General features: G+C 40.9%; 1 protein-coding gene across 1 annotated transcript in view; it reads right to left on the bottom strand.

Moving 5' to 3' along the window:
* Positions 1–24851, bottom strand: part of mpped1 (metallophosphoesterase domain containing 1) — a 139929-nt gene that overhangs the window by 99192 nt on the left and 15886 nt on the right. The window contains exon 3 of the mRNA XM_041780936.1: positions 22011–22192. Coding sequence (XP_041636870.1) covers positions 22011–22192 — 182 coding nt within the window. The remainder of the gene's footprint in view (positions 1–22010; positions 22193–24851) is intronic.

Below are 24851 nucleotides of genomic sequence, written 5' to 3'. Positions count from 1 at the left end.
TCTTGCTCTTGTCTTGGTCTCTGTGCACTCTGGTCTCGGGCAAGTCTTGGTCTCGGATAGTGTGGTCTTTAGAACAACACTATCAAAAATATATGTTACAATACATAATGATACGTAACAATACGATGTGTAACCATAGGATATGCAACCATGCGATGCGATGTGACATGATACGATTCAATATGGTGCAATACAATATGATACGATACAATGTAATATATTAAGATGTGATACGATGCAATAAGCTATAATGCGATGCAATAAAATCTACATTATTTTGATTATCGGTAGCATCAAAAAGTGTAGAGACTTTGTGATCATACATTACAATATGTTATGATACATTACAATACTATACAAAACGTAACCATATGTAACGATACAACATGATGCGATATGTAACAATACTTTATGATACGTTACAATATGATACGTTATGATACCACACAACGCGATATGTAACAATACATCATGAAACATTACGATACGTTATGATATGTTCCAATATCTAATGATATCTAACGATACCACACGGAACAATAAGATACATAAATAAAATACAGAATACATAATGATACGATACGGTACGTAATAATACCATACAATATGATTCGTTATGTTCTTATGATACGAGAGACGGTAAAAGTGTATCTTATATTATCAATACTGGGTGTCCTCAAATACTTCACTGTAGTCCTTGATGTGGAATGATGAGAAATGTTTTGTGTTTTAATCATCAAAAATTGAGGGCTAACTCATACACGCCATCTTCATTGCACCAAAAAAAAAACAGACAGCAACCTTAATTGCCCAAATATGTTGGCAACATTTAAGAAATTGGATGTGACTGGTGAGCAGTGAGGGTTTCCCTTTCTCCTTCCCAGTTCCACATTTCCAACTGCTGCTGATGAATTTCAGCAATGTCAAGTAACTGTGTTTGCTTCAAATCGTTGGTCATTACAGAAATAAAATAACCCTGTTATGGCTGTCCACAGAAACAAAAAAAAAAGGCTTACACATTCAGTATTTTTAAAGTCATGATCTTAAAGTATCAAAGATTAAGGTAAAACTCCTACATACTGTCTAAATTGTACGTGCCAACATTCCATATGTTGCGGTTATAAAATTCTTGGAACAAAACAGTCATATTGAGCACTTTTATTATGCTTTATCTTCAAATAATGCAACCAACCTGACAGGGTGTCTAAATTGCACATCTAGGAGCATTTGCATTAATATTGGAAATCAATTGATATTCATGATACCTTGGCAACATGAATAGAAGATCTGGACTCCGGATATTGTTCAATTTGTTGATTATGATTATCATCAGTTGTTCCGGGCTACAAAATGTCTTCAATTGCGGAAGAGTAAACATTGGAAAAGGGGCTGGACCATCTATATATCATAAAACTGGCTTTATTGCCCAGCCCTAGCTTGTAGTCTGTGTGTTATTTTGTATATCTGAGGACTCGCACCCCACCACGGGAAATCTTCCGGAGTTCGGCCACCATTGTTGGGTGGCTGTGATGGGTGGTCTGCTCTTTGAAGAGGAAAATCCCTGCTCTGCCCAAAGCTCTGGCATATACAAGGGGATTACTGCCCATTGTGTCTGTGTGTGCTCTTATGAATGTGGTAGTGCATGTGCAGAAATGAAAAGGAGGGAATTTTCAATCTGCCAAAACAAAGTTAATTCCTAAGTGTGCCTGTGTGTCTGCGTAGATACCCAAAAAAACTAGTAGCCAAAACGTTCAGCCAAAGAACTTCGTACCAGAGAGAGAGAGAGAGAGAGAGAGAGAGATAGAGAGAGAGAGAGAGAGAGAGAGAGAGAGAGAGAGAGAGAGAGAAGGACGTCTATGTGCAGTTGTATAAAACAGAGGCCAAATATTTGCTGCCAACCCAAAATGCTTAAATTAATACCAGTGTGTGTCAGAAGGACTGAATGCATGTGCACAAGAAGCTGCAGCCAAAACGTTCTGCTCCAATCAAAAATTAAAGGAAAAGTCCACTTTTTATCGCTCAGATCTTCATTTTTTACAGCACTGGGGCATTTTTTTATGTGAGCTGTTTAGTCACAATGTTAAGTTTCAATAAAACTGAATCAGTTACATTATGCAGCTGACACAAATATTTTGTATTACTGATAAAAGAAATGTCAACCTCTTACAAGTGCATTTCTTCAAGTTTCTCACCAAAACCTACATTTCCTTTTCATGAAGTTACATTCAAACACACAAGACAGTCAAAGTCCAGTGCCTCCTTTAATATATTTATATATAATGGTAAAATATATTTATTTATATATGTTATATTGTGGATTTTATATCATGGCCAATATGATTTGGCTTTTTTGACAACACTGCTCAACTCTGCCAGGTTGCACAGGGAATTGGTGCGAACAGGGCTTTTCAAGCCCAGTAAGAAATTCTCTATTAGATTGAGATCTGGGCTTTGACTTGGCCCTCCAGAACATTCACCTTGATGTCTTTAAACCATTTCTGTGTAGCTTTCACTGTTTGCTTTAGGTCATTGTCTTGCTGGAAAATAAATCTTCTCCAAAGCCATAGTTTTCTTGCAGTCTGAATAAGCTAGTCCTCCTGGATTTTCCTAGATTTTTTCCACCTTTATTTTACCCTCAACCTTTACAAGCCTTCCAGGGCCAGCTGCTGAGAAGCATCCCCAAAGCATGATGCTGCCACCACCCTGCCTCATAGTGTGGATGGTTTGTTTGGTGTTTGCCAAACATAGCGTTCTCTCTGATGGCTAAAAAGCATAATTTTGTTCTTATTAGACCAAAGAACTTTGTTCTACTAGACCATGTAGTCTCCCACATGCCTTTGGCAAACTCTAGAGGCAGGGTTGCCAGGTCCGCGGTTTTCCTGCAGAATTAGGCTACTTTTTACGTACTGCCACCGCTAGATTTTTTCTGTCAGCGGCCTGAGCGGACCCATTTTTTATGTCATGTGTATGAGTATTTAACATTTATAGCAGATCCAACTACTTTTTTGACACTAAAATACAATTAAATCAACCAGCAGAAAAGCAGGAAAACATGGCACATGGCAAAAGCAATATATGTGGTGTGGCAAAGGTTTCCCTTGTTCATTTTGAATTTCAGCACTGGGCTTGGTTTTGGGCTACTTTTGATCAACCATTGGGCTGGTTTTGTCACCCAAACCTGGCAACCCTGCCTAGAGGAGGTTAAATATGAGTTTAATACTGAGTGAATACTTTTTATAGGCACTGTACCATTCAGACCGTCACCACATAATAATATGACATTATGTTGCCTTGTTTTGTCAGTTAACTAGTTTTTTAACCTGCTGGTTTGAGGCACTACAACTTGTACATATCAGGCATGTTTGATATTTACAATTCTAGGTCTGGAGGCTAGAGTGTGATATGGGGCAGCAGAATAGTCTTGTTGTCACCACACACTTGTGGAATATTCAGACAAATAATGGTTTGCGATGAGCCTCCACTCAGGATGTGACCACACAATCATTAGGGGAGGCAAATCTGGCCTTAAACTGAGCTTAAAATTTTTTAGTTTAGTTTTTATCAAGGAGACTAAAGCAAAACAAAAACGTAAGTGCTAGATGTTTGGATGGTCAAAATCCATGATGTTTTTCCACTGTGCTTATAAGATATGTCAGTATTTTCATCAAGTGTTGACAGCCCATGAATGAGTGTTTTACTTTTATTTTGTTTTTTTGTAATTTGGATGATTAAAGTAGTTCAAGGAGAATAAACATTGTAATTAAATGTCAAGATTGAATTGCAAGGACTTGTTTAAGCTTTAAATTTAGTAATGCTATTTATGTAGATACATTTCTTACCTAGCTTGCATAGCTAACGTAACTCCACTAGCCCTTGATTTAGCAACCTTAGCTATATAACTACATGATCTATGTAGCTAATGTAGTGTTATTTGCTCAAGATTTAGAGTTAGGAACGTTATTGATGTAGACACATTTCCTACCTAGCTTGCACAGCTAATGTAATTCCACTAGCCCTTGATTTAGCAAACTTAGCTATATAAATACATTATCTACATAGCTAATGTAGCATTATTTGCTCAAGCTTTAGATTTAACAATGCTGGATATTTAGATTCATTAACTAGCTCACGTTACTGACGTAGCTTTGTTAGCTTTAGATTTTGCATTGTTATTTATGTAGATACACTTTCTATTTAGCTTGCAAAACTAACGTAACTTTGTTAACTTTAGATTAAGCAACGTTTGCTACATAACTACATTATCTGCATAGCTTACGTAGCTTTATTTGTGCTAGCTTTAGATTTAGCAATGTGGGTTATGTAGATACATTACCTACCTAGCTTGCATACCTAATGTAGCTTTGTTAGCTTTAGATTTTGCAACATTATTAATGCAGAGACACTTTCTACTCAGCTTGCAAAGCTAATGTGACTTTGTTAGTTTTAGATTAAGCAATGTTAGGTACCTAACTACATTATCTGCATAGCTAATGCAGCTTCTTTTCTCCAGCTTTTGATTTTTTAAAGGCTTTTTATCAACTAAAACTGTACTGAAATGTAAACAAGACAAAAACTAAAAAAGGTTCAAATGAGAAACTTAAAAAAAAAAAAATTAACCTGTAGAAATGTTGACCAGTTCTGATAAAACTATTGCTATAGTTACATTCATGATAATCTCTTCATCAGCAGCCATTGTTTATTGGCTTACAATGGCTTTAACTAAACCATGCCTGTAGCGACCACCTCTTTCTCCTTAAATGATGCTGATTGGTCCAGTCATTCCCTAACAAGGAACAAGTTTGCAAGATGGATCTGCCTGACGACAGACATGGAATCTGGACAATCCATTAACTTTGCAGGGTAAACATTGGGCTTCTGATTCAAAGATGACCTAATAAGATGTTGGAGGTAAAAGAACAAGGACCAAGGTTGTTAGGCTTTATGGTCAGTCCCACAGGCCTTCTTCTTGACCCATGATACCTTGAGGAGACACACAACTACCCAAAGGTGGTTCTTGTTATGTATGGTAAATTAATGTTTTAAACCAGTTGTAAAAGTTTATCCATAACTGTCCATGTAGTTTCTTCATTTTCTGTCCACTGAGGTTTTTCTAAAACAAACTTCTTAGTCTGAGTTTACCGGCAGCACATACACCTGTTTGTGCTTGTGTGTACATACCTCACAGCTTATGTATGCTTTCTTTATGTTCAGAAAAAAGTGAGATAGTAGCCAAACAGCTCGGCTTAACCGGCCCTTTATCTCTGCGTGCTTAAAACAGAAACGCAATCATTCAAAGAGAAGCTTCAAAAGCAACAGCATTGATGTTCAAAGACAGACAAGCTAAAGACTCAGCTCAGATCAGGCATAATTCCTTTACAGCGCGTGCGTGTGTGTGAGAAAAAAGTAATATGTCACATTAAAGAGAGAAGAAGAGAGAGGTGAGTGAAGAACAAGGTAGAGATGGATGACGGAGGAAGAGAAGCTTCCGCCTTCTCACCTCAGCTTAAACTTAATACTCACTCGTTTCATTTAAGTCGCCGCCCACACAGACACAAATATGTACACACTCACACAATCGCACAAGCCGACACAAAACAAAGACAGGCAGCAATTATGAGGCGGCGTACACAAACACCACCTACTGAGAGACGCATCCAAAACACACATTTTATCTGAGTGGAGCAGTACCGCCTTACACTCCTCACTAACATAATGCATTACACACGCACACAAAGACAGATACAGAGCATCATCAAGCGGCCTCGTAGGTGGTCCCTCTCTCTCTTCTCTTCCTCCCTCCCACACTCCGTCTCCGTCTCTTTCATCCTGTCTGCTCCACTTCCACGTTCGGTGTGAAGACGTCGCCTCCAGGATGAAGAGCTGAAGATTAAGCCGCAACTTTCACAGCCACCGACGTGGGCTTCCTCATGCATGCTGATGAATTAAAAGACTGGCCGCTCGCCATCTGTCCCATGTCTGTTTTGAAACCGGATCTCCGTGACGCCACATTTGGCCCATGTTCGACCCTCGTACTGTGTTCATATGTTTTGATTTTATCAGAGCTAGTCTGTGGACTCTTCTTAAAGCAGCTCTGAGGATGGATCCTGATGAAACATTTATGTGTTTTCATGTTTTCTTTGGTTTGTTTTCATTCTTGACTCCAGTATAAATGTTGTCGGCACTCTATAGTCTGCTAAATTAAGCTCAGACATTTACCAGGAACTCCAACATCAACAACATCAGCTTAACTGCACAGTTAGCAAATTCTGCAACCAAGGGGCACTCAATCAAAAGAACAACAAAAGATTAATGGAAGATGTGCAGCTCAATGCTGCCCACCTTACTTCTTGTTTTGAGAATTGAGAGCTCTGTTCAATTAAAACTGCTTTCCTTACCCCCCATCCATTCATCTTCTTCTTATCTTATCCGGGGTTGGGTCGCGGTGGCAGCAGGTGAAGTAAGTCAACCCAGATGCCTCTTTCCCCAGCAATGTTTTCAAGTTCCTCCTTAGGGATTCTGAGGCGTTCCCCTGCCAGATGGGATGTATGATCCCTCCAGCAGGTTCTGGGCCTGCCCTGGGAATCTCCCCTTAGTTGGGTGTGCCTGGAAGACCTCCACAGGAAGGCAACCAAGAGGCATCCTGATTGGGTGCCTGAACCACCTCGACTGGCTCCTTTTGATGCAACGGAGTAGCTGCACTACTTCTAGATCCCTCTGGATGCCCGAGCTCCACACCCTGTCTCTAAGGGATCTAAGGGATCTCATTTCAACTGCTTGATCCCCTAATCTCATTCTTTCCATTATCACCCAAAGCTCATGACTATAGGTGAAGGTTGGAACATAAATCGACAGGTAAATCTAAAGCTTTGCCTTCCAGTTCAGTTCCCTCTTCACTACAATGGTATGGTACAACACCTGCTGATGCTGCACCAATCCAGCTGTCAATCTCACGGTCCATTCTAACCTCACTTGTGAACAAAACCTCCAAGATACTTGAACTCCTTCATTTAGGGGAAAAACTCACTCCCCACTTAGAGGGAGCAATCCACTGTTTTCCTGCAGAGAACCATGCTCTTGGACTTGGAGGTACTTAATCTCATACCAGCCTCTTCGCACTCAGCTGCAAACCGCCCCAGAGCCTGCTGGAGGTCTGAGGGAGGCTGAGGAAGCCAATATAATCACATCATCTGCAAACAGTAGAGATGAAATTCTGAGCTCTCTAAACCAGAATCCCTCCTCCCTCGACTGCCACCTTATCGTGGTGATCGGGGGGTTGGCATGTCCCACTTAACCCAAGAGCTGTATTGTTAGGGGCATTAACCCATGGTAGGTCCTCCCAAGGCAAATTGGTCCTGGGGGAGGATCCAGAAAAAGAGCTACTCAAGAAAGATTTGGAATCCACAGTCTAAAGTTACCTCATGTGGAATAGGGAAGCCGGGGTGCCCCCCCTGGATCAAGACTCTAGATAGCAAGACGGTGAGCATCTGGTGGCTCCGTGGGACCTGGTCAGGCTCTGCCTGAAAAGGCAACATGGAGACACAACCCTATCGGCCCACCACCTGCAGGGACAGGCATAAGGGTCGGGTGCATTGGAGACCAGGTGGTGGGCAAGGGTGAGGGCCTAGGCATACTCACCCCCAGCAGCGCAGACATCCAGATTTTGTTGCTGCTGTCTATAAGAGGGGGAAGGGTGCAACTTTCTGGGGCTCAGAATCATGGAATGGAGGTTTGCAAAGACAAGCTTGCTTTCTAAGTTTAAGCCTACATACCCATTTTTACTCATTAAAGCCACAAAACAAAAAAAAAAAGATTAATTGTTGCAAGTTTTAAAATGTAAATCCTTTCTTCTGGGTTTGGGCCTATATTTTTTGTTATATTAACAAAGCAGGTGGGTTCATTGGACCTGCAACATTTTTTTTAAGTCCGCTCCAAAATTGAATGAAGACTCAGGAGGTAAAAGTTAACCAAGGGGCTAACACTAAAGCTACAGATCCATGCTACTAAATGGCATCTGGGGAAGCCATGGGCCGGCCTGTTAAACAGTGTGCTCTTAACAAAACAACCTGGATGGTGACTGATATTCTCTTACTGATTTTACACATACAGGAATCATGTTTTTATTCATGAGATTCATGATACAGACCAGCAAACGTTTGACTGCATTACTGCCGCCCTGCTGCTCCACCTCTGATTTTTAACCTTTCATGAGCAGCAGATCAGACTTTTATCAGATTTTCTGTCTCTACCTGCAGTCTGTGAGGCTGCAGGTTGCGTACAAACATAAACCACTTTGACATCCTGATGTTTCATTTAGCCACCAGCACTGCAGCAAATGCCCCGATTTATCCCACTCTCCTCTGCTCTTTATTTAACTGTAACTACTCGGCCTGCTCTGGGAATGTGTGCTTTTTTTATTTCTGCTGGAAGGAGAGGGCGACTGCTTAATTCAGCAACAGTTAGAGCACGTCAAATTACATGCACTGACCCAGAAAACAAATCTGAGACGGAAAAAGAGAGAAAATTATGAGAAACACTTCTGTGGTTTTAGTAGTGATACCCACAGAAGCTGGGGAAAGGAAGGCAACTTGTTCGAAAGAGGAAGTGGAGATGTTTTCTACGACCATTTTTCACATCTCATTGCTTCTTTTTTTCTCTTTACACACACAAACATGCACGGATTCACACACAGAGAGCAGTCTTTCAAGTGTGCAAATAGACGACACTGAAGCAGTGAGGGACAGATGGGAAACGGTTTGCCTAAATTTGCAGTCACTTTAAATTCTGTCGAGTTTCCCGATGTTAAAAACCAAAAAAAAGCAGAGTCAAACTTCCTCGTTATGCTCTCCTCCGGCAGAACTCACTGCTGGGTAAACATGAGAGAGAAAGGGTGAGGAAAAAAGGAAAAAAGTAGAGAGAAAGAAGGAGAAGAGGAGCGAGGGATGAGGGGGGAAAAGAAAGAAGAGCGTGCCAGAAAAAGACAGCAGTCATGAAAGTTTAATGCCCGCGCTGTTACTAAGCTAAGGGCAGCAAACTGGGAGGAGAGGGAGGGAGATGCAGAGGTGAAGAGGAGGTCTGAAGGGGAGGTGGAGGGGTTCAAACAGCCGGCACAGGATGGAGATGGAGGGGCAGAAACTCACAAACACCGAGTCGGCGGGCAGGTGCAGAGCAGCAGACACACACTCCCTCTCCCGGGCAAAGAACAAACACACACTCACATTTAAAGTGCCTACACGGCAATCGCATCATGGTCGTCACTTATCTATTATTCAGCAGCGGAGGGGAACAGAGTCGAGAGCCGGCGCTAAATAAAGAGATGTAGCAGAGACGCTAAAGGCTGCAGACCTCCAAACCCCGAGTCAGAGCGCACGAGAGAGAGAGAGAGAGAGGCCTGAGGTTTTCTTTTTGGTATGAGTGAAACTTAAGAGACTACATCTGTTTCAAACAATCGCTCCTGCCTGCTTAAATCCAGTAGTAGGCATTTTTACCTTCTGAAAGCACTTAAAGCTGCAGCAACAGAGACAAAAATACAACCATAAAACTCACTTTTAGAGGCTCAATAAGACCCATATTCTGTCTGTGGATAGAAGACTACCTCTTATGATTGTAGTAATTTGATTAGGAAAAAAGAAAAACTTATTGACCATGCAAATCCAAAGGACTGTCTAGATTCCATGTCTGTCATCAGCAGATCCAACTCAGAAAGATTCATGATTAATGTGCTTGTTTTCATAAGAGAATGGCTGGACCAATCAGCACCACTTGGGGAGAAAGAGAAGGGAGGAAGGACAAGAAGAAGGGAGGAAGGAAGGAAGGAAGAAGAAGGGGGAAGGAAAGAAGGAATACAGGGAGGAAAGAGGGAAGGAAGAGAGGAAACAAGAGAGGATGTAAGGAAGGAAAAGAAAAAGGAAGGAAGGAAGGACGATATGAAGGAAGGAAGAGAGGACTGAAGGAAGAGAGAAAGAAAAGAACGAACAAAGGAAGGGAGGAATGAATGAAGGGAAGGCAGGATGCAAGCGGGGAAGGAAGAAAGGAGACGTAGAGGTGAGAAAGGAACAGAGAAAGGAAGGAAGAGAGGAAGGAAGGGAGGAAGCAAGGAGAGAATATTAGAAAGAAGGAAGAGATGAAGGAAAGACGGAAGGAACAGGGGGCAGGATGGAAGGAAGTATGGAACAGCAGAAGAGAGGAAGAAAGGAAAAGAAGAAGGGAAGGAAAAGAGGAAGGAGGAGGAAGGAAGAGAGGCAGGAAGGAAGGAAGGAAGAGAGAGATGGAGAAAGAGAGGAAAGAAGGATGGATGGATGAGAGGAAGGAAGGGAGGAAGAGAGACAGGAAGGAACGAACAAAGAAGGGGTAAGGGAGGAGAAAAGGAAGGAAGAGAAAAGAAGCAGGAAAGGAAGGAAGGGGGAAGAAAGAGGAGGAAGGAAGGAAGAGAAAAACGGAGGAAGAGAGGAAGGAAGGAAGAGGGAGGAAGGGAGGAAGGAAGGAAGACAGGAGGGAATAGAAGAAGGAAGGAAGAGACAAAGGAAAGAAGGAAGGAATAGTAGGAGGAGGGAAGGATGTAAGGAAGAGCAGAAGAGAGGAAGCAAGGAATAGAAGGAAGGAGAGAAAATAGGAATGAAGGAAGAGGAAGGGAGAGAGCCAGGAAGGAAGGAAGGTAGAAAGAAAGAAGGAAAGAAGAGCAGAAAAGAGGATGGAATAAGGGAATAAAAGAAAGAAGGAAGGAAGGAAGGAATGAACAAAGGAAGAAGGAAGGATGGAAGGGAGGAAGGAGGTACAAATTGATGGATTGAACCCTAATAAAAATTTTTTTTAAAGTTCAGGGGCTGTTTGAAATGGACAAACAAAATAGATTTATTTGCAAATCACATGAAACCGTATTTTACTTAAGATAGAACATAAACAACACATCAGATGTTGAAACAAACATTTTACCATTTCATGAAAAATATTAGCTCATCCTGAATTTGATGGCGGTAGGGAACAACAAAACAAAAGGGACAACAAAAGGCTGAAGAAGAAGTGGTGCTGAAGAAAGAAGTAGTAAGCAACAGGTCAGTAACATGACTGGGTATAAAAGAAGCATTTTAGGGGTGCAGAAGGCCTTACCGTTGAGGCGTCCCCATGTGCTCAGGCGGCCTGGGTTAGGGTCCAGCCTGTGACTACTTTTCCCTGTGTCTCTCTCCCACTCTCTCACCCCTGTTTACGAGTCTATCCACTCTCCTCTATGAATAAAGCAATAAAAAGGCCCAAAAATATATTTTTTAAATGGAGCAATTTAAATTGGCAGACGCTCACCAGGACAATATTGGAAAATATTTGATGCTCTTGATTTTGGTGCCCTCAGGCGGCACTGCATTAAAATCAGTCAAGATTTCACACTGGAAATGACTGCATGGGCTCAGGAACCGCATCCAGAAATCGTCAGTCGACACAGTTCACCGTGCCGTCCACAAATGCAATTTAAAGTTGTATCATGCAAAGACAAAGTCATGAACAAGGTCCAAAAATGCTGGCGTCTTATCTAGGCCGAAGCCTATTGAAAATGAACTGAGGCAAATTGGAAAACTGTTCTGTGGTCAGACGAATCTAAATTTGAAAACTCTATTAGGAAATAATGGATGCAGTGTCCTGCAGACTACAGCAGAGAGAGAGACCATCTGATCAGAAATAGCACATTAGCACTCACTGTTGATCAAAATATTAACAGCAAAGAAAATACTCACTTCATGCAACTTTAGTACCTTAAAACACACATATATTCTGTTACAAATCATATAAAATCAGTTAATGTTCAAACAATTACCTGTCTGTGCATTCGTCTAGAAGTTGCACAATTATTTAGACCAAACAGCAGATGCTTGAAGTCCTCTGACAAGTTCCCATGAATATTTTCTTGTTTATTTTTCCACAATCTTTGCTGTAATTTTGCAGAGTTGTAGCTTGAGTCAGTATGACAACTAAAACAGAAGGTAGGCATCCAAACATCCATGTGATTAATGTTTTATGAAGTATTAAATCTCACTAAAACAACACTGAAGCTCCAGGAAACAAACAAGGGATCATTCTACTACTCTAACCTGGATTTTACTCATTTATGTCATTTATAAAAGAGAAAAAAAGCAAGGATTGTCCCTTTAATATTTCAAATATTCCGTGGAAGAAGAGAGAGAGAATAGCCCTGAAAATCTCTTGTCATTTGTTAATTAATCTGTTTTTTCCTGCAGTAAATCCTAAAGTCAGGCAGACAGGGAGAAAGACAGAAGGAAAGAGCTGGAGAACAAAGCCTTTAAGAATTAAAGCTGCTCCTCTCTTGACCCCAAATCGACTCAGAGGCACAATAAGATCCATATTTAAACACAACATTCAGCACAGAATATCCCCACTCTGCTCCGCCAGCTCACGCCATCACACGGCATGAAGAAAGACGCCACTCAAGTCTGCAGCGAGCCCGGCGAACACAAACAAACACGCAAACACTCAGAGACGCTAGGCTTACGAAATCCACGTGGAGGCTTGCTGGCGTGTTGGTGCTGAAAGGCTGATCAAAGAGGCCATTATTGGAGACAATTGGAGTGAAGCGCTGCTGCTCACCAGCTTGAGGTCTTTTTTTTTTTTTCCTCCATCTTCCTCCTTTCAGAATCTCTCTCCTCTCACCTGTCCCGCGTAATCAGCCTCCAATCGCCGCAATCCAGAGCTCACTTCTGAACACTTTTTCTCCATGGCTCACAGCTGTGCTTTTAAACTATCAGCGCTCTTCAGGCAGAACAATGAGCTCATCAGAAAACAGCGTGGCCTTAAATACACGCATATAGGCACTGCAAGCAAGTTTAACAGTAAATTATGCGTGGTAATCAACCATTACGTGGAATACATGGCTAGAAATACACAGCCTAATGTAAATAGAGGTGTAACACCCCCAAAGAGCATTTTTAAAATTCCTTTTTTAAAAGGACAGCCGATTACTTCTTTTTCTATTTGTATTTTGTTTAAATGCTTGATAAACAAGTTTATTCTGCACAAAGCTGCTGATGTAAGTTTATTTCCAATAACAGAAAAGTCTTCTGCAGACATGCACTTTGGATTCTAGTAACTTGTCAGACTTGTGTATTATCTACTGGCAAAGAAAATGGCATTGTAGAGATAAACCAGCGTTGAAAATCAGGAGCAATACTCATACTGTGTGGATAAGTCTCAGTCAGGCTTGGACATCTGGACACTACTTTTTTCCATTCTTCTATGCAAAACTGCTCAAGCAGCAACCACTGCTCAGGTTGGTTTTGCTGTATGCTGCGGGTCATTGTCTTGCTGGAAAATAAATCTTTTCCCAAGCCGTAGTTTTCTTGCAGACTGAATAAGATAATTAAGATATAGGATTTTCCTGAATATCTGCATTCATTTACCCTCCAACTTTACAAGGCATTCAGGGCCGACTGTTGAGAAGCATCCCCACAGCATGATGCTGCCACAACCATGCTTCACAGTGGGGATGGTGTGTTTGTAGCGATGGGCATTGTGAATAGTGTCTTGTTGGATGACCGCAAAGCACCATTTTGGTTTCATCAGACCATAGAATCACCCACATGCCTTTGGCGAACTCTAGTTAAGATTTAATGTGAAAAACCAGGGCAACAGTCATTGTATATGGGTCTCTCCAATCTCAGCTGCTGAAGCTTGTAACTCCTTCAGAGTATTCATAGGTGTCTTGGTGGCCTCTCTCATTAGTCTCCTACTTGCACAGTCACTCAGTTTGTGAGGATGGCCTGATCTAGGCAGATTTACACATGTGCCATATTACTTCCATTTCTTGATGATTTCGCCAACCTTTTCACTGAGGTGCTTAGAGTGTTCTTTTGTCTTTGTGGTGTAATATTGACTTACCAATGATTGGACCTTCCTCACACAGGTGTATTTATGCTACAATCTCTTGAGACACATTCACTGCACTCAGGTGATCACCATTTCACCAATTATGAAGCTACTAGCACCTTTTGGCTGGATTTGTTTTATTATTATATTTTAGTTTAATTGACATTACTTTGTGGATTTTTATGTAATCTATTTAGGTAAAAAAAATCAAATTATACTGGCCAGGATTGATTCATATCTATATATAGTATTATAAAATATAGCAATATTTTGGGATACATTGCCTTGCTAATAACATTATGACATATTGCAATATATTGTATCAGCAACCCTGTATTGTATTGCCAGATTCTTACAAATTCTCAACCATATCTTCAACCTCATGATTTTTCCTCAGGCTCATTATGCCTTTTAAAATTGACAGGACAGCGGGTGGAGTCATAAACAGGAATAAAAAAAAATGAAGAATAATATTCAGGAAAGGTGCTACAAGACAGATTTGAACCCAGGCCACATGGGGCATGGCCACACCACAAGGCCATCTCTCTCTCCTTTATTTTCCCAGAAGTCAGTGTAGCTAAATAGTGCTAAGAAGCTGTCCAGCTTTGCTTGTTTTTTGACTTGATGCCACCCACTGCCCTCCCCTTTGGTTTCATGCTTTTGAAACTACAAACTTGTTTCCCCCTCAAGTTGGGAATTTTGAAGAATAAACAGCTTGTTTTGCCAGAGTACATTGTTGTAATGTTGCTTCCCCTCTCCTTAGAGCCACTCTGGGTGTTTACATGCGGTGCTCTCCCTGTTACACAGTACGGTGACACACCGTGAGATGAAATCAATTGTACAACATTGTGGAAGAGTGGAGCTTCCAAGTGCAAGTAATGTTTAGAAAGATTTTTCCCTAACAATCCACTTTTTGACATAATCCCCTTGGATCCCCTTATTTTATAACTGCAAAAAACTATAAAAGCAGGATTATGAATCATTTCACTAACAACTTTCTGATTGCTTAATGATGTCCCTTAGAGACTGAAAAAAGAACCCAAACTCCGGTGTCTATCCTAAAGTTCAAGAAGAAGAGGTGCAGTATAGAAAAAAGGAGGATATAATGACTGACAGCTGGATCACTGTGACAGATGGCAGAAGTTTTGCATCCCTCCTCTCTAGCTGTGACTTTACCCGGGTACGAAGCCTTCCTAATGGACTGTCTCCTCCTCAGCTCCTCAAACCTCCTCCTCTTCTCCTGCCATCCATTCATTTTCCATCTTCTCCCTGCACAAATTGCATCTCCTGCCTCCTCAGTCGTCCCCTCTCGTCTCCCCCCTCCTCTCTCCTGCAGCGCTCGCCATCCCTGACAAAGCCTTGAGCGGCTGCCAGCGGCCCCCGAGAGCCGACTGACTTCCTGCTAAAAATACGCGCTGAGAGAACAATCTGAGAGAGCTGCTGCCACGAATGGGGGAGAGGTTTGGAGAGGGGGAGAATGAGCACTAAAGAAGGGAAGGGAAAGGTGATGGAGGAAATCTTCACCACTGTCCTCTGAAAAAAAAAAAATGCTCCAATGGAAAGCTCATATGCTTTCATAATGTTAAAATACTGTACTCAGAGTACCAAGCCAATTAAACAGTGCATACCTTAAAATCACAGTTTTATCACTTATTAAAGATTTAGTATTAAATATTTTGTACATTAATACATTAAAGTCAGATATGCCCAATGTGAGTAAATAGCGGAATTATGACTTCTTTAAAGAAGTGAATCTAAATTTGGGTTTATTTTTTCAGCTCCGTGTTGACACTAACAGGACTTTACTTCCTTCAGCTGCTAAAATTTCAGAATCTTGTGAAACGGGGTGGGGTGGGGTGGGGGGGCTTTATAAAAGTACCTATCAATACTATCCATCACTAAGATAAAGATTCTGCTTCTTGGATAGTAGCAGCATCAGCCGCAGTGCAATCCCTACAGCCTAGGTTTATTTCTAACATTATGTCCTTACTAGACGTGACAAAATCAGCTCGATAACATCAAATCCTGTTGTAGAGCTCTGACAGCATGCAAGTGCTGCAGTGCAATGCGTTTCTATGTTCCTCTCTGTTACTTGCTTTGAGGATCAAGGAGAGAGGGAGATGACACGGTATAAGGAGTGCCTAACGAAGATTTTCTTGATGTTCTTCACTTTTCCTCACAGAGCTTGTTAGTTTGTTTTACAAAGTGGAGATGTGCATTTATAATGCATCTGTGTTTGAAATGTTATACTCTGACTTAGTGGCAAAATCATTTGGCTAATTGCAGTCACAACCTCGTTGTACAAAGCACCAAATGTCCATTTTTCTAAATTCAAAATAAAAGCGCAACTTATACAGAACAGGATCGAGGCCAGAGTGGCAGAAAAAATAATGCTGTGCACTTCAAGATTAAGTCAGAATTTTGAGAATGAAGTTGAAAAACAGTTTCAAACAGTGAAGTCAAAATGTCGAGAATGAAGTTGAAATTTCGAGAATAAAGCTGAAATATAAATTTGAGAAAGCAGTACATTTTTAATTAAATCCTTCATCTTCTTTTCTAAAAATTGTTTCTCAACTTTAGTCTCGACAGTTTCTTCTTGTCATTTTGACTTTATTCTAGTAGTGCACAGCATGTTTTTTCCCTCACCTCTGGCCCTAATCCAGTCTAACATACAGCATGTCATACCATTAAAATGCAGAGAATTTAATTGGCATTGGCTAATTTAATTAGCGTGGACAGCAAGCCTGGAATGCCTACAACTGATATCACAAAGTATTAAAAGAAATGTGGTTCACAAAAATAACAATAATAGACATAAACTTAATTTTGGCTTCTCAAATTCCTACTTGTACACTCCATTATAAATCTTATCACAGTTTTGATCACATTCAGGATATGGTGTTTAATACGCACAGGGAATTTATGTCCCTATAAACATAGTGAATAGTAGTATTCCGGTTACTGATTACTTCATATTATTTCTTAAGTCCCTGTGATGTTTGGTTTATTGTTTGTTTATTTAAAACACAACCCATGTCAATTTGAAGCTCTGAGGAAAAATGAGACCATTGTGGCATATTTTGGGTTAAGCTCTGTTAACACTGACATCACTTTTCAGACATGGTCAGTATTTTAGTGCAGGGTATACACACATTTTTTTGTCACTATGTCAGCATACCCACTTTAAAAAGAAGCATATACCCACTTCTGCACACACCACTACACCACTGGTATGGTGTGTTTACTTTTTGTGTTTCTTTGCCACACATCCAAAACCAGTATAACCCTGTTTTTTTTTTTTCTTTTTCCCAGAGTACTCCAGGTAGCAAAAAACAGGTTTCCCAAAACCAGGATAAGGGTGTATCCTGGTTTCTGAAAAGAGGAAGGGTTTTTTTTTTCGTATAAACAAATTTGCCTCCCTTTTATAATATAATATCCAGTATTTATATATTAATCCACGAAAGTACAAACATCTTAACCAGACAGAAGCACTCATCTTGTTAAATACACAACTTTTGTGATTGCCTTTCCATTAATAATTCTGTTAACAAAGTGTGCATTTAGTACAATGCTTGACAAAGATGCACATTATTTGAAGCTTAAAGTAAACTAAAGGTGAGAAACTGCCACACTTTGGGAATAAAAGAACATTTTTGCTTACACTAGGGTGGCTACATGCCTGGGGTGTCATTCATAAATATTGTGTACGAATAAAACAGAGTCTAGAGTTGGCGTAAAATGTGCAGACCTGTAAGTAAACCCTGACCCATACGTATGAACGCTTTAGAGGCCCGGGAAGGTTGGCGACGCACACGGTGAGACAGTGAATTGAAGACAGTTTGGTTACTAATGCATCTGAAAAACTTTCAGTAAATACAAACTTTATGCCACTAATTACATCATCATAAGCAGGCAGTCTAATTATTTTACACACGCCTAATGAGCCATATTCTACTTTATAATATGAAAATGTGTTAAAATCCATCTTTAAAAACCTGTCATGTGTTTCATTAGCAAAGTCTTACCTTCATTCGCCCTGAGTGTAGGCGGCCAAACAATAACTTCCTCGTTTGATGTATAAATCCAAATACAGAGAGGCGTGACACACTGCAGATCATAGCACCAGTGCTTATTCAAAAAAAATCTTTGTTATCACAGAGTTTTATTTACTAATTTGAATCAATTTTACTTTGCTGCAAGACACAGAATACAGAGATAAGGCGGAGTCTACTCAACATGGATTGTTCTTTCCCCTCTGATCCCTGAGCACATCTTTTTACCTGCTGATCTACGTAAGCACATTTCGAGGTGAATCAGGGTTTATGAAGAGAGAATTTGGTTAGGATGTGCATGGTTTTTAAATCCAAATTTCTTTAGGCACATGTGCAATTTTAGTACAGATTATACACACTGTTTTATAAATGAGATCCATGAGCTGTCTTATATCTCTGCTAAAGGGCTTTCCAATATCATGTTTAATTTTGACACAAGCCCACATTTCCTCTTGGATATTCACCTGGTCATTATGTCTTTAGCTCCTGAAGAGGTGAATTGATAAATTGGTACATCACAGAAGCTTTTGAACATCACATCCTGAGCTTGAAGTCATAGAAAAGTGGTTGAAAATGAATGTAGTCGATGAGTTTCAAAGACAAAGAAAAGTAGAGGGGAAGAGAGAAATACAGAGGGCAAGAACCTGAGTAGAAGACGATGAAGATAATGAAGTTTGGGAGCAGAGATTGGTACCTGAATGAGGCTTAGTTCGAACCAATTCCTGGGAAATGAATATCTGATCTCTGTGTAAATCTGCTCTGCACACACCGAACAGCAGGAGTTACATTCATCTACAGAATCAGCTGCTGCGTGTGTGACAGAGACGAGGAGCAGGAGGGAATGAACGGGAGAAAAAGAATAGGAATAGACCAGATTATAAATATTTATACGGAGGAAGAAGAGGAGGAAGAGGGATGGAGAGAGACCGAGCGACTTCAGAGGCAGCAGCAGGCGCGTTTGGCTTGGTTTATCTTTTTCTTCCCCGTCTCTCCCGTTGCCTCTCTCGCCGCTGGAGTGCGGGCGAGCGGATTTGCAGCTCGCGCTCCCTGCAGCTCGCATGTGTGTGTGAGTGGAGGAAGGACAACAAGTTCTCCCCCTTATCTCCCCCCAAAAGAACGACACAGACACATGAAGGCCACTGCACACGCTCACAAGCCTCTGTTGGAGCTGATGACGTGGACGATGATGGTGGAGATGATAGCACAGTAGTTGTAGATTCACAGATTCAACAGTTTTTCTCTCACACATGACTTTCTATGAGGTCACTTCTCGGTGGTTTCCAGCTGATATCAGTGAGCGGTGATAAGGCTTACACTTGCTCCTGACTCGGTGCAAAGATAAGATGCTCACAGCGGAGGCTGCTGAGGCGGGAAGTCAAAGAAGACGAGACAGAGCTCCTACACGTCTTCTAACAAAGGGAAATGTACTGGAGGAATCTCATCTCAACAATAAATAACCAGCTCTACCACAGATTAAATGTCTAATATCTGTATACCACAGCAGACATTTGTACTTACAGTTTAAAACAAAACTAAACTTCTAGAATAAGCCATTGAGGGGTCAGTTTGAAAACAACATGTGGATTAAACCTCCTGAAAGAAACAGTTTAAAGTCACGTCTATTGGGAAGTGAACCTGTAGCAGAATATCCATCCACCCATCCATCCATCTATTCATCCATCCTTTTAAAAGTCCATCCATCCAGTTAAAAATCAATCCATACATCTTATCTGGTGCTCATCCACAGAACTGTCTATGGGTGAAAAACAAGCAATCGTGAAGCTGAGAGAAGATTGAAAATCAATCAGAGCCATTACACAAACATTGACCTTAGCCAGGAGAACCATTTAGAATGTCCTGAAAAAGAAAGAAACTGCCGTTGTACTAACAGGCGTCGAACAGGTAGACCATGAAAAATATCAGCACTTGACAACAGAAACATTGTGAGCGCTGTAAAGAAAGACCCTAAAACAACTGTTAGTGACAACAGCAACAACCTCCAGAGGGCAGGGGTGAAGGTTATCAGTGTCTGCTGTTCACAGAAGACTTCATGAGCTAAAGTACAGAGACTACACCAGACAAACTACTCATCAGCAAAAAGAATGGGAAGGCCAGGCTGGAATTTTCCAAAAAGTACAGAGACAAGCCTCAAACATTCTGGGGCAAAGTTTCATTGACTGATGAGACAATGATGAACCTTTACTAAAGTGATGGAAAGGCTAAAGTTTGGATAAAGAAAGGATCTGCTCATGATCTCACACATACAAGCTCATCTGTGAAACACAGTGGAGATAATGTCATGGCGTGGGCTTGCATGGCTTATTCTGGGATGGGCTCATTAATCTTCACTGATGATGTAACGCATGATGGCAGCAGCAAAATGAACTCAGAAGTCTACAGAAACATTTTGTCTGCCAATTCAAAGAAAGATCCTTCATCATACAGCAAGATGATGACCCAAAACACACTGGCAAAACAACAAAGGAGTTCATCAGGTGAATGAAGTGGAAGGTTTTAGACTGGCCAAGTCAATCTCCAGACTTAAACCCTATATAGCATACATTTTACTGGCTAAAGAGGAGACTGAAGGGAGTAATTCCCCAAAACAAACAACTGAAAGAGCATGCAGTGAAAGCTTGAAAAGCATCACAAAAGAAGAATGCAAAAGTTTGGAGATTTCAGTGGGTCACAGGCTTGATGCAGTTGTTGCAAGCAAAGGATTTCCAACTAATGAAGTCTAATTCAATTCAGTCTATTTTAAGTCTATCTGTTCCAATAGTTGCTAAACTAAATATTCGGTGTTCAGTTAAAAATAATGCTAACTTCTAAGTTGTGTATCAGATCCAGATGTAAATGAGAACTGCTTATCTAAACTCTGTTGGTCTCATAGGGTTAGGTTTAGGGTTGGGGGTAAGGTTAACTGCTTTTTTGCTTTTTAACGCTTTGATGCCTGATCACTCAAATAATAGCCTATATATATTATAATTTATAATTTAGCATATATTGTTTGTATCACATTTGATACATTAGGCATATTGGAAACAAATAATCCACTGGAGGGCTCTTTTATCATTTCTCAGATTGTATTTAAAATGTTTTAAAGTAATTCATGGATCATGTTTATTAGATAGAGGTCTCATAAAAGTGTGTATCAAATATGATACAACAGGCATTAAGGGGTTAAAAACCTAAAGTGTAAAACTTTGCCGCTTTGTTTCAGTGGTTTGTTTCTGAGGCTGTCAGTGTGAATCTACTCTGATTTAAACAGCAACTTCTCTGCTCTCTGTCAGAGCGGAGAGGAGTTTAACCTAAAACAGACCCACTGCACCACATCACGCTTTAAGAGCCGTACTGCGGCTTTAACTCACAACATCTATACATCACTGCGGTCTGATTTCACAGAACAGCATCAGTTTCTCATTTGATTTTTTCCTTTCCCAGCGATTCACATCTTTACATTTAGAAAACTAACCCTGCATCCACTTCAGTGGACATCCATCCAACTCGTCCTCACTTTAGTCAGAGTTATCACTGTGTAGAAGTTCAGTTATGAACACAAACGCGATTTTAAAGAACTCCCTTTTGTGGTGCGTCAAGGAGCTCCTCAAGGATTTAAGAATCAGTGGATACAAAGCGATGCATTCATGAGCATTGTTTGTCAGAAAATTGAACACAGAAGACAAAAAGGAAAAGGAGGAATCTTTGCAGCTTGTTACATCTAAAGGGAGGCTGATTCAAATCTCAGGCGTTACTAGTGTCCCTGAAAAGACTCAAGTCAATCAAGAATGAAAGTGAATTGATTTCAAAATGTATGGCATGCTGTATGAAGGATGTTTTTAATTCAGTTTGTGATAAAAGGATCTGTTTGTGTAGTTCTTTAAATTACAGTGACTAAAGTGTCTTAGTTGCAGCCCTGAAAGCTTCATAGAATCTTTCTTCATCTAAAGTTTGCTTCAAAGTTTTCCTCTGAGAGAGTAAATATAGCCTGGCTCTGACCTTGGCTGCATTAACACATCGCCACAAGGGGACCAAGTTACAGAAAACAGGCCTCTGACCCACCCTGACTCCCCAAACACAGCTTTTAGAGATGCTGACCTAGCCAGTCGTTGAACTTTTTGACCTCAGAGGGCAGTCCCAGCTCGGTGAAGTCCCCGGCGTGGATGAACACGTCACCGTACGGCATCTGGATGGAGTCTGTGCGAGAGTGAGTGTCTGAGATGCAGACGAAGCGGGTGTAGCCAGGTGGCTTGGGGGTGTCGTGGGGCATAGGATCCACCCTGAAACAGAGGAGAAGAAAGTTAGATTTAAAATTTCTCCATTAGGGGGTTTTGAATCAAACATTAACTAAAATTAGGTTGAGAGCCACTGGTCACTGGCCACATAAGAGTGCAACCCAACAACACATTTCATTTCACAGTTTATATGTTAACAAGCCAGAACTTTCGAACTGCCTGCACAAGCACCGAATCTCTAGGGCAGTGATCATCAAGTGGTAGCCCAAGGGCCACACGTGGCAACCAACAGCTTCCAATCCAGCCCCAAAGGAGAAGAAAATAGGGACAGAGAGAAAGATGAGAATGAAAGGAAGAAGAAAGAAGGGATAGAGAGCAAGGCCCAGATGATGGAGGAGAAGAAAGCAGGGACAGAAAGCAAAATGAGCATGATGGAGTAGAAGAAAGCAGGGATAGAGAGCAAGATGAGGATGATGGAGTAGAAGAAAGTAGGGATAGAGAGCAAGATGAGGATGATGGAGGAGAAGAAAGTAGGGATAGAGAGCAAGATGAGGATGATGGAGGAGAAGAAAGCAGGGACAGAGAGTAAGATGAGGATGATGGAGGAGAAGAAGGCAAGGAAACTTATGTTAAGGAAATAATACAAGTAAATTTAATTTAGGCATGGTAAAAAAAATAGGGATTGTTAATCTAGGGAAATCACAGAAGACTGTTATATGATGTAATGTAAGCATTCAACTTACAATTCATAAACGGCCTTGGAGTAGTCTGTTTTTTAATTAGTGTGGACATTTCAGTGACTAAATTTCTATATATTTTATCATTTAGGGAGAGGGGAAGCAAAAAGAGGTCACTGCGGCTCTTCTTAAAGACAACAGGAGAAAGACGAAGCGCTGTATGCAAAGTCTCCATGGTGAGACGCTGACAATGAAAGAAGTTTGAATTAGTATCCTGCAGAAAATCATCCCCACAGACTGAGGCAGAGGAGGAAACGGAGGAGACGCGAGCGAGAAGCGAGAGGCCACAATAAAAGAGCGGTGCGGAGAGAGACAGAAAGAGAAATGTGCAGAGATAGAGAAAGAATAAAGCGCAGATATAGAAAAAGAGCAGCGTCCTGTGGGACTGCCAGCGAGCGTGCAGCTCCGTGGGGTCTCCAGGGGGAAGAGGGGAGCTGGTGAATAACCATGGCCCACTTTAGTGAGCTCTCCTCCAGGTACGCTAACACCCAGCCCTGCCTCCTCCTCCTCCTCCTCTGCACCCACAACAAGAGAGACGAGAAGAAGTGGGGAAGAAGATGCATGTAGGACAGACGGTGAGAAGTGAGTCACAAAGTAATGAAGTACACAGAGAGTTCAATAAAAGTGTTTCATTTCTTCTTTTGAGCTGATTTCATGTTTGGAAATGTAAAGGGATGATTGAAGGAGCCTGTAGAGGGGTTCAAAGCTTCAGTACAAATGTTTAAGAGTTTACTTACTTTTAAACTTAACATCACTAAAATTAAAGTCAAGCTAAAGCTGAAGATGAAGCTTTCTTGAAGGATTGTGCCAGTATTTTAGACATTTTTAGGGTGTTTTCACATCTAAAGCTTGTTTGCTTTGTTCCAGTCAAGATGATAAAATGACAAATTTTTGCATTTTTCCCTTTTTTCTTCTTTTGGGTTCCTACTGCAATATTGCAAAGTGGGCCAAAGTACACAAACACACACCAAAGATGGGCTGTCCTCACGTCTCTTCCAACTGTGTAGGTAAACATTGCTGTTCATGACACTAGTTAGCCAGTTAGCCTATCAATCAAATGTGTCGTTGATCTGGAGCAGCAAGGAGGTGAAACGTCTTATCTCCATTCTAACAGATGAGTTTATCATATCTGCCAACACTCCCGTTTGTCCTGGGTTTCTCCCATATTTTTGAGCAATCTACTACCCATCTCTCGTTTTGCCATTTCTCCCAAGAAACTCCTGTAATTTTCATGGCTCTATCATAAATAGGCTAATTGATAAGGACAGAATCATACACCTTGTATGTTTGTCTGAGGATACTAAAGGTGCCAGATTGTGTATGAATCACATCATACACTCATCTAGATATAATTTCAATCCCTCTGTCCCTGTGACCTGGCAACCCAGGACAGACAAGATGAGCTGCATGAAGGAGCGAGGTAAACGAAAATGTCAGGACAGATCATCTTCGATCTCCTCTCCTTCTCTACATAATAATTGTTGTTTTTGTTCATTACGATTGTTGTTTTTGATGTGAGACACATTTGCACCATGAGTGAAGTTATGCACTGAGTAAGAGTTTCCATCTGTAACTTTAGGTGTTCCTGACGATGCGCTGTCATCATCAGTATGCATTGCTTTGCTATGAGGTTGACTCTGCTTTATTCTTGCCATAGGAAACACCCCTAGGCACATATTTTCATGAGTTACTGCAGCTGTCATATTGTAAAATATTTAACACTTTCAAAAGTGTAGTTTTAACCAATATAGACACATTTTACTTGCTATGAGTTTAATTAACACCGTCTATTTTGCGGTGTATTGTAATTTATTATACAGGTGTGACTTTACCTGAACAACCTGGTTGGAGATCTATACTCTTGTTGCTCTTGCTGATACAGAAAGTACATATTCTACTGTACAGTTCCTCAGGAGCTACTCGGTACTCGTACTTAAAGTAAACTTTAAATTGAATACTTCTTAGTT

The sequence above is a fragment of the Cheilinus undulatus genome, linkage group 23 (genome assembly GCF_018320785.1).
Source record: "Cheilinus undulatus linkage group 23, ASM1832078v1, whole genome shotgun sequence".
NCBI classification, from domain to species: Eukaryota; Metazoa; Chordata; class Actinopteri; order Labriformes; family Labridae; genus Cheilinus; species Cheilinus undulatus.
The sequence above is the reverse complement of the archived record's forward strand: the minus strand, read 5'-3'. Positions and strand labels throughout refer to the sequence as shown.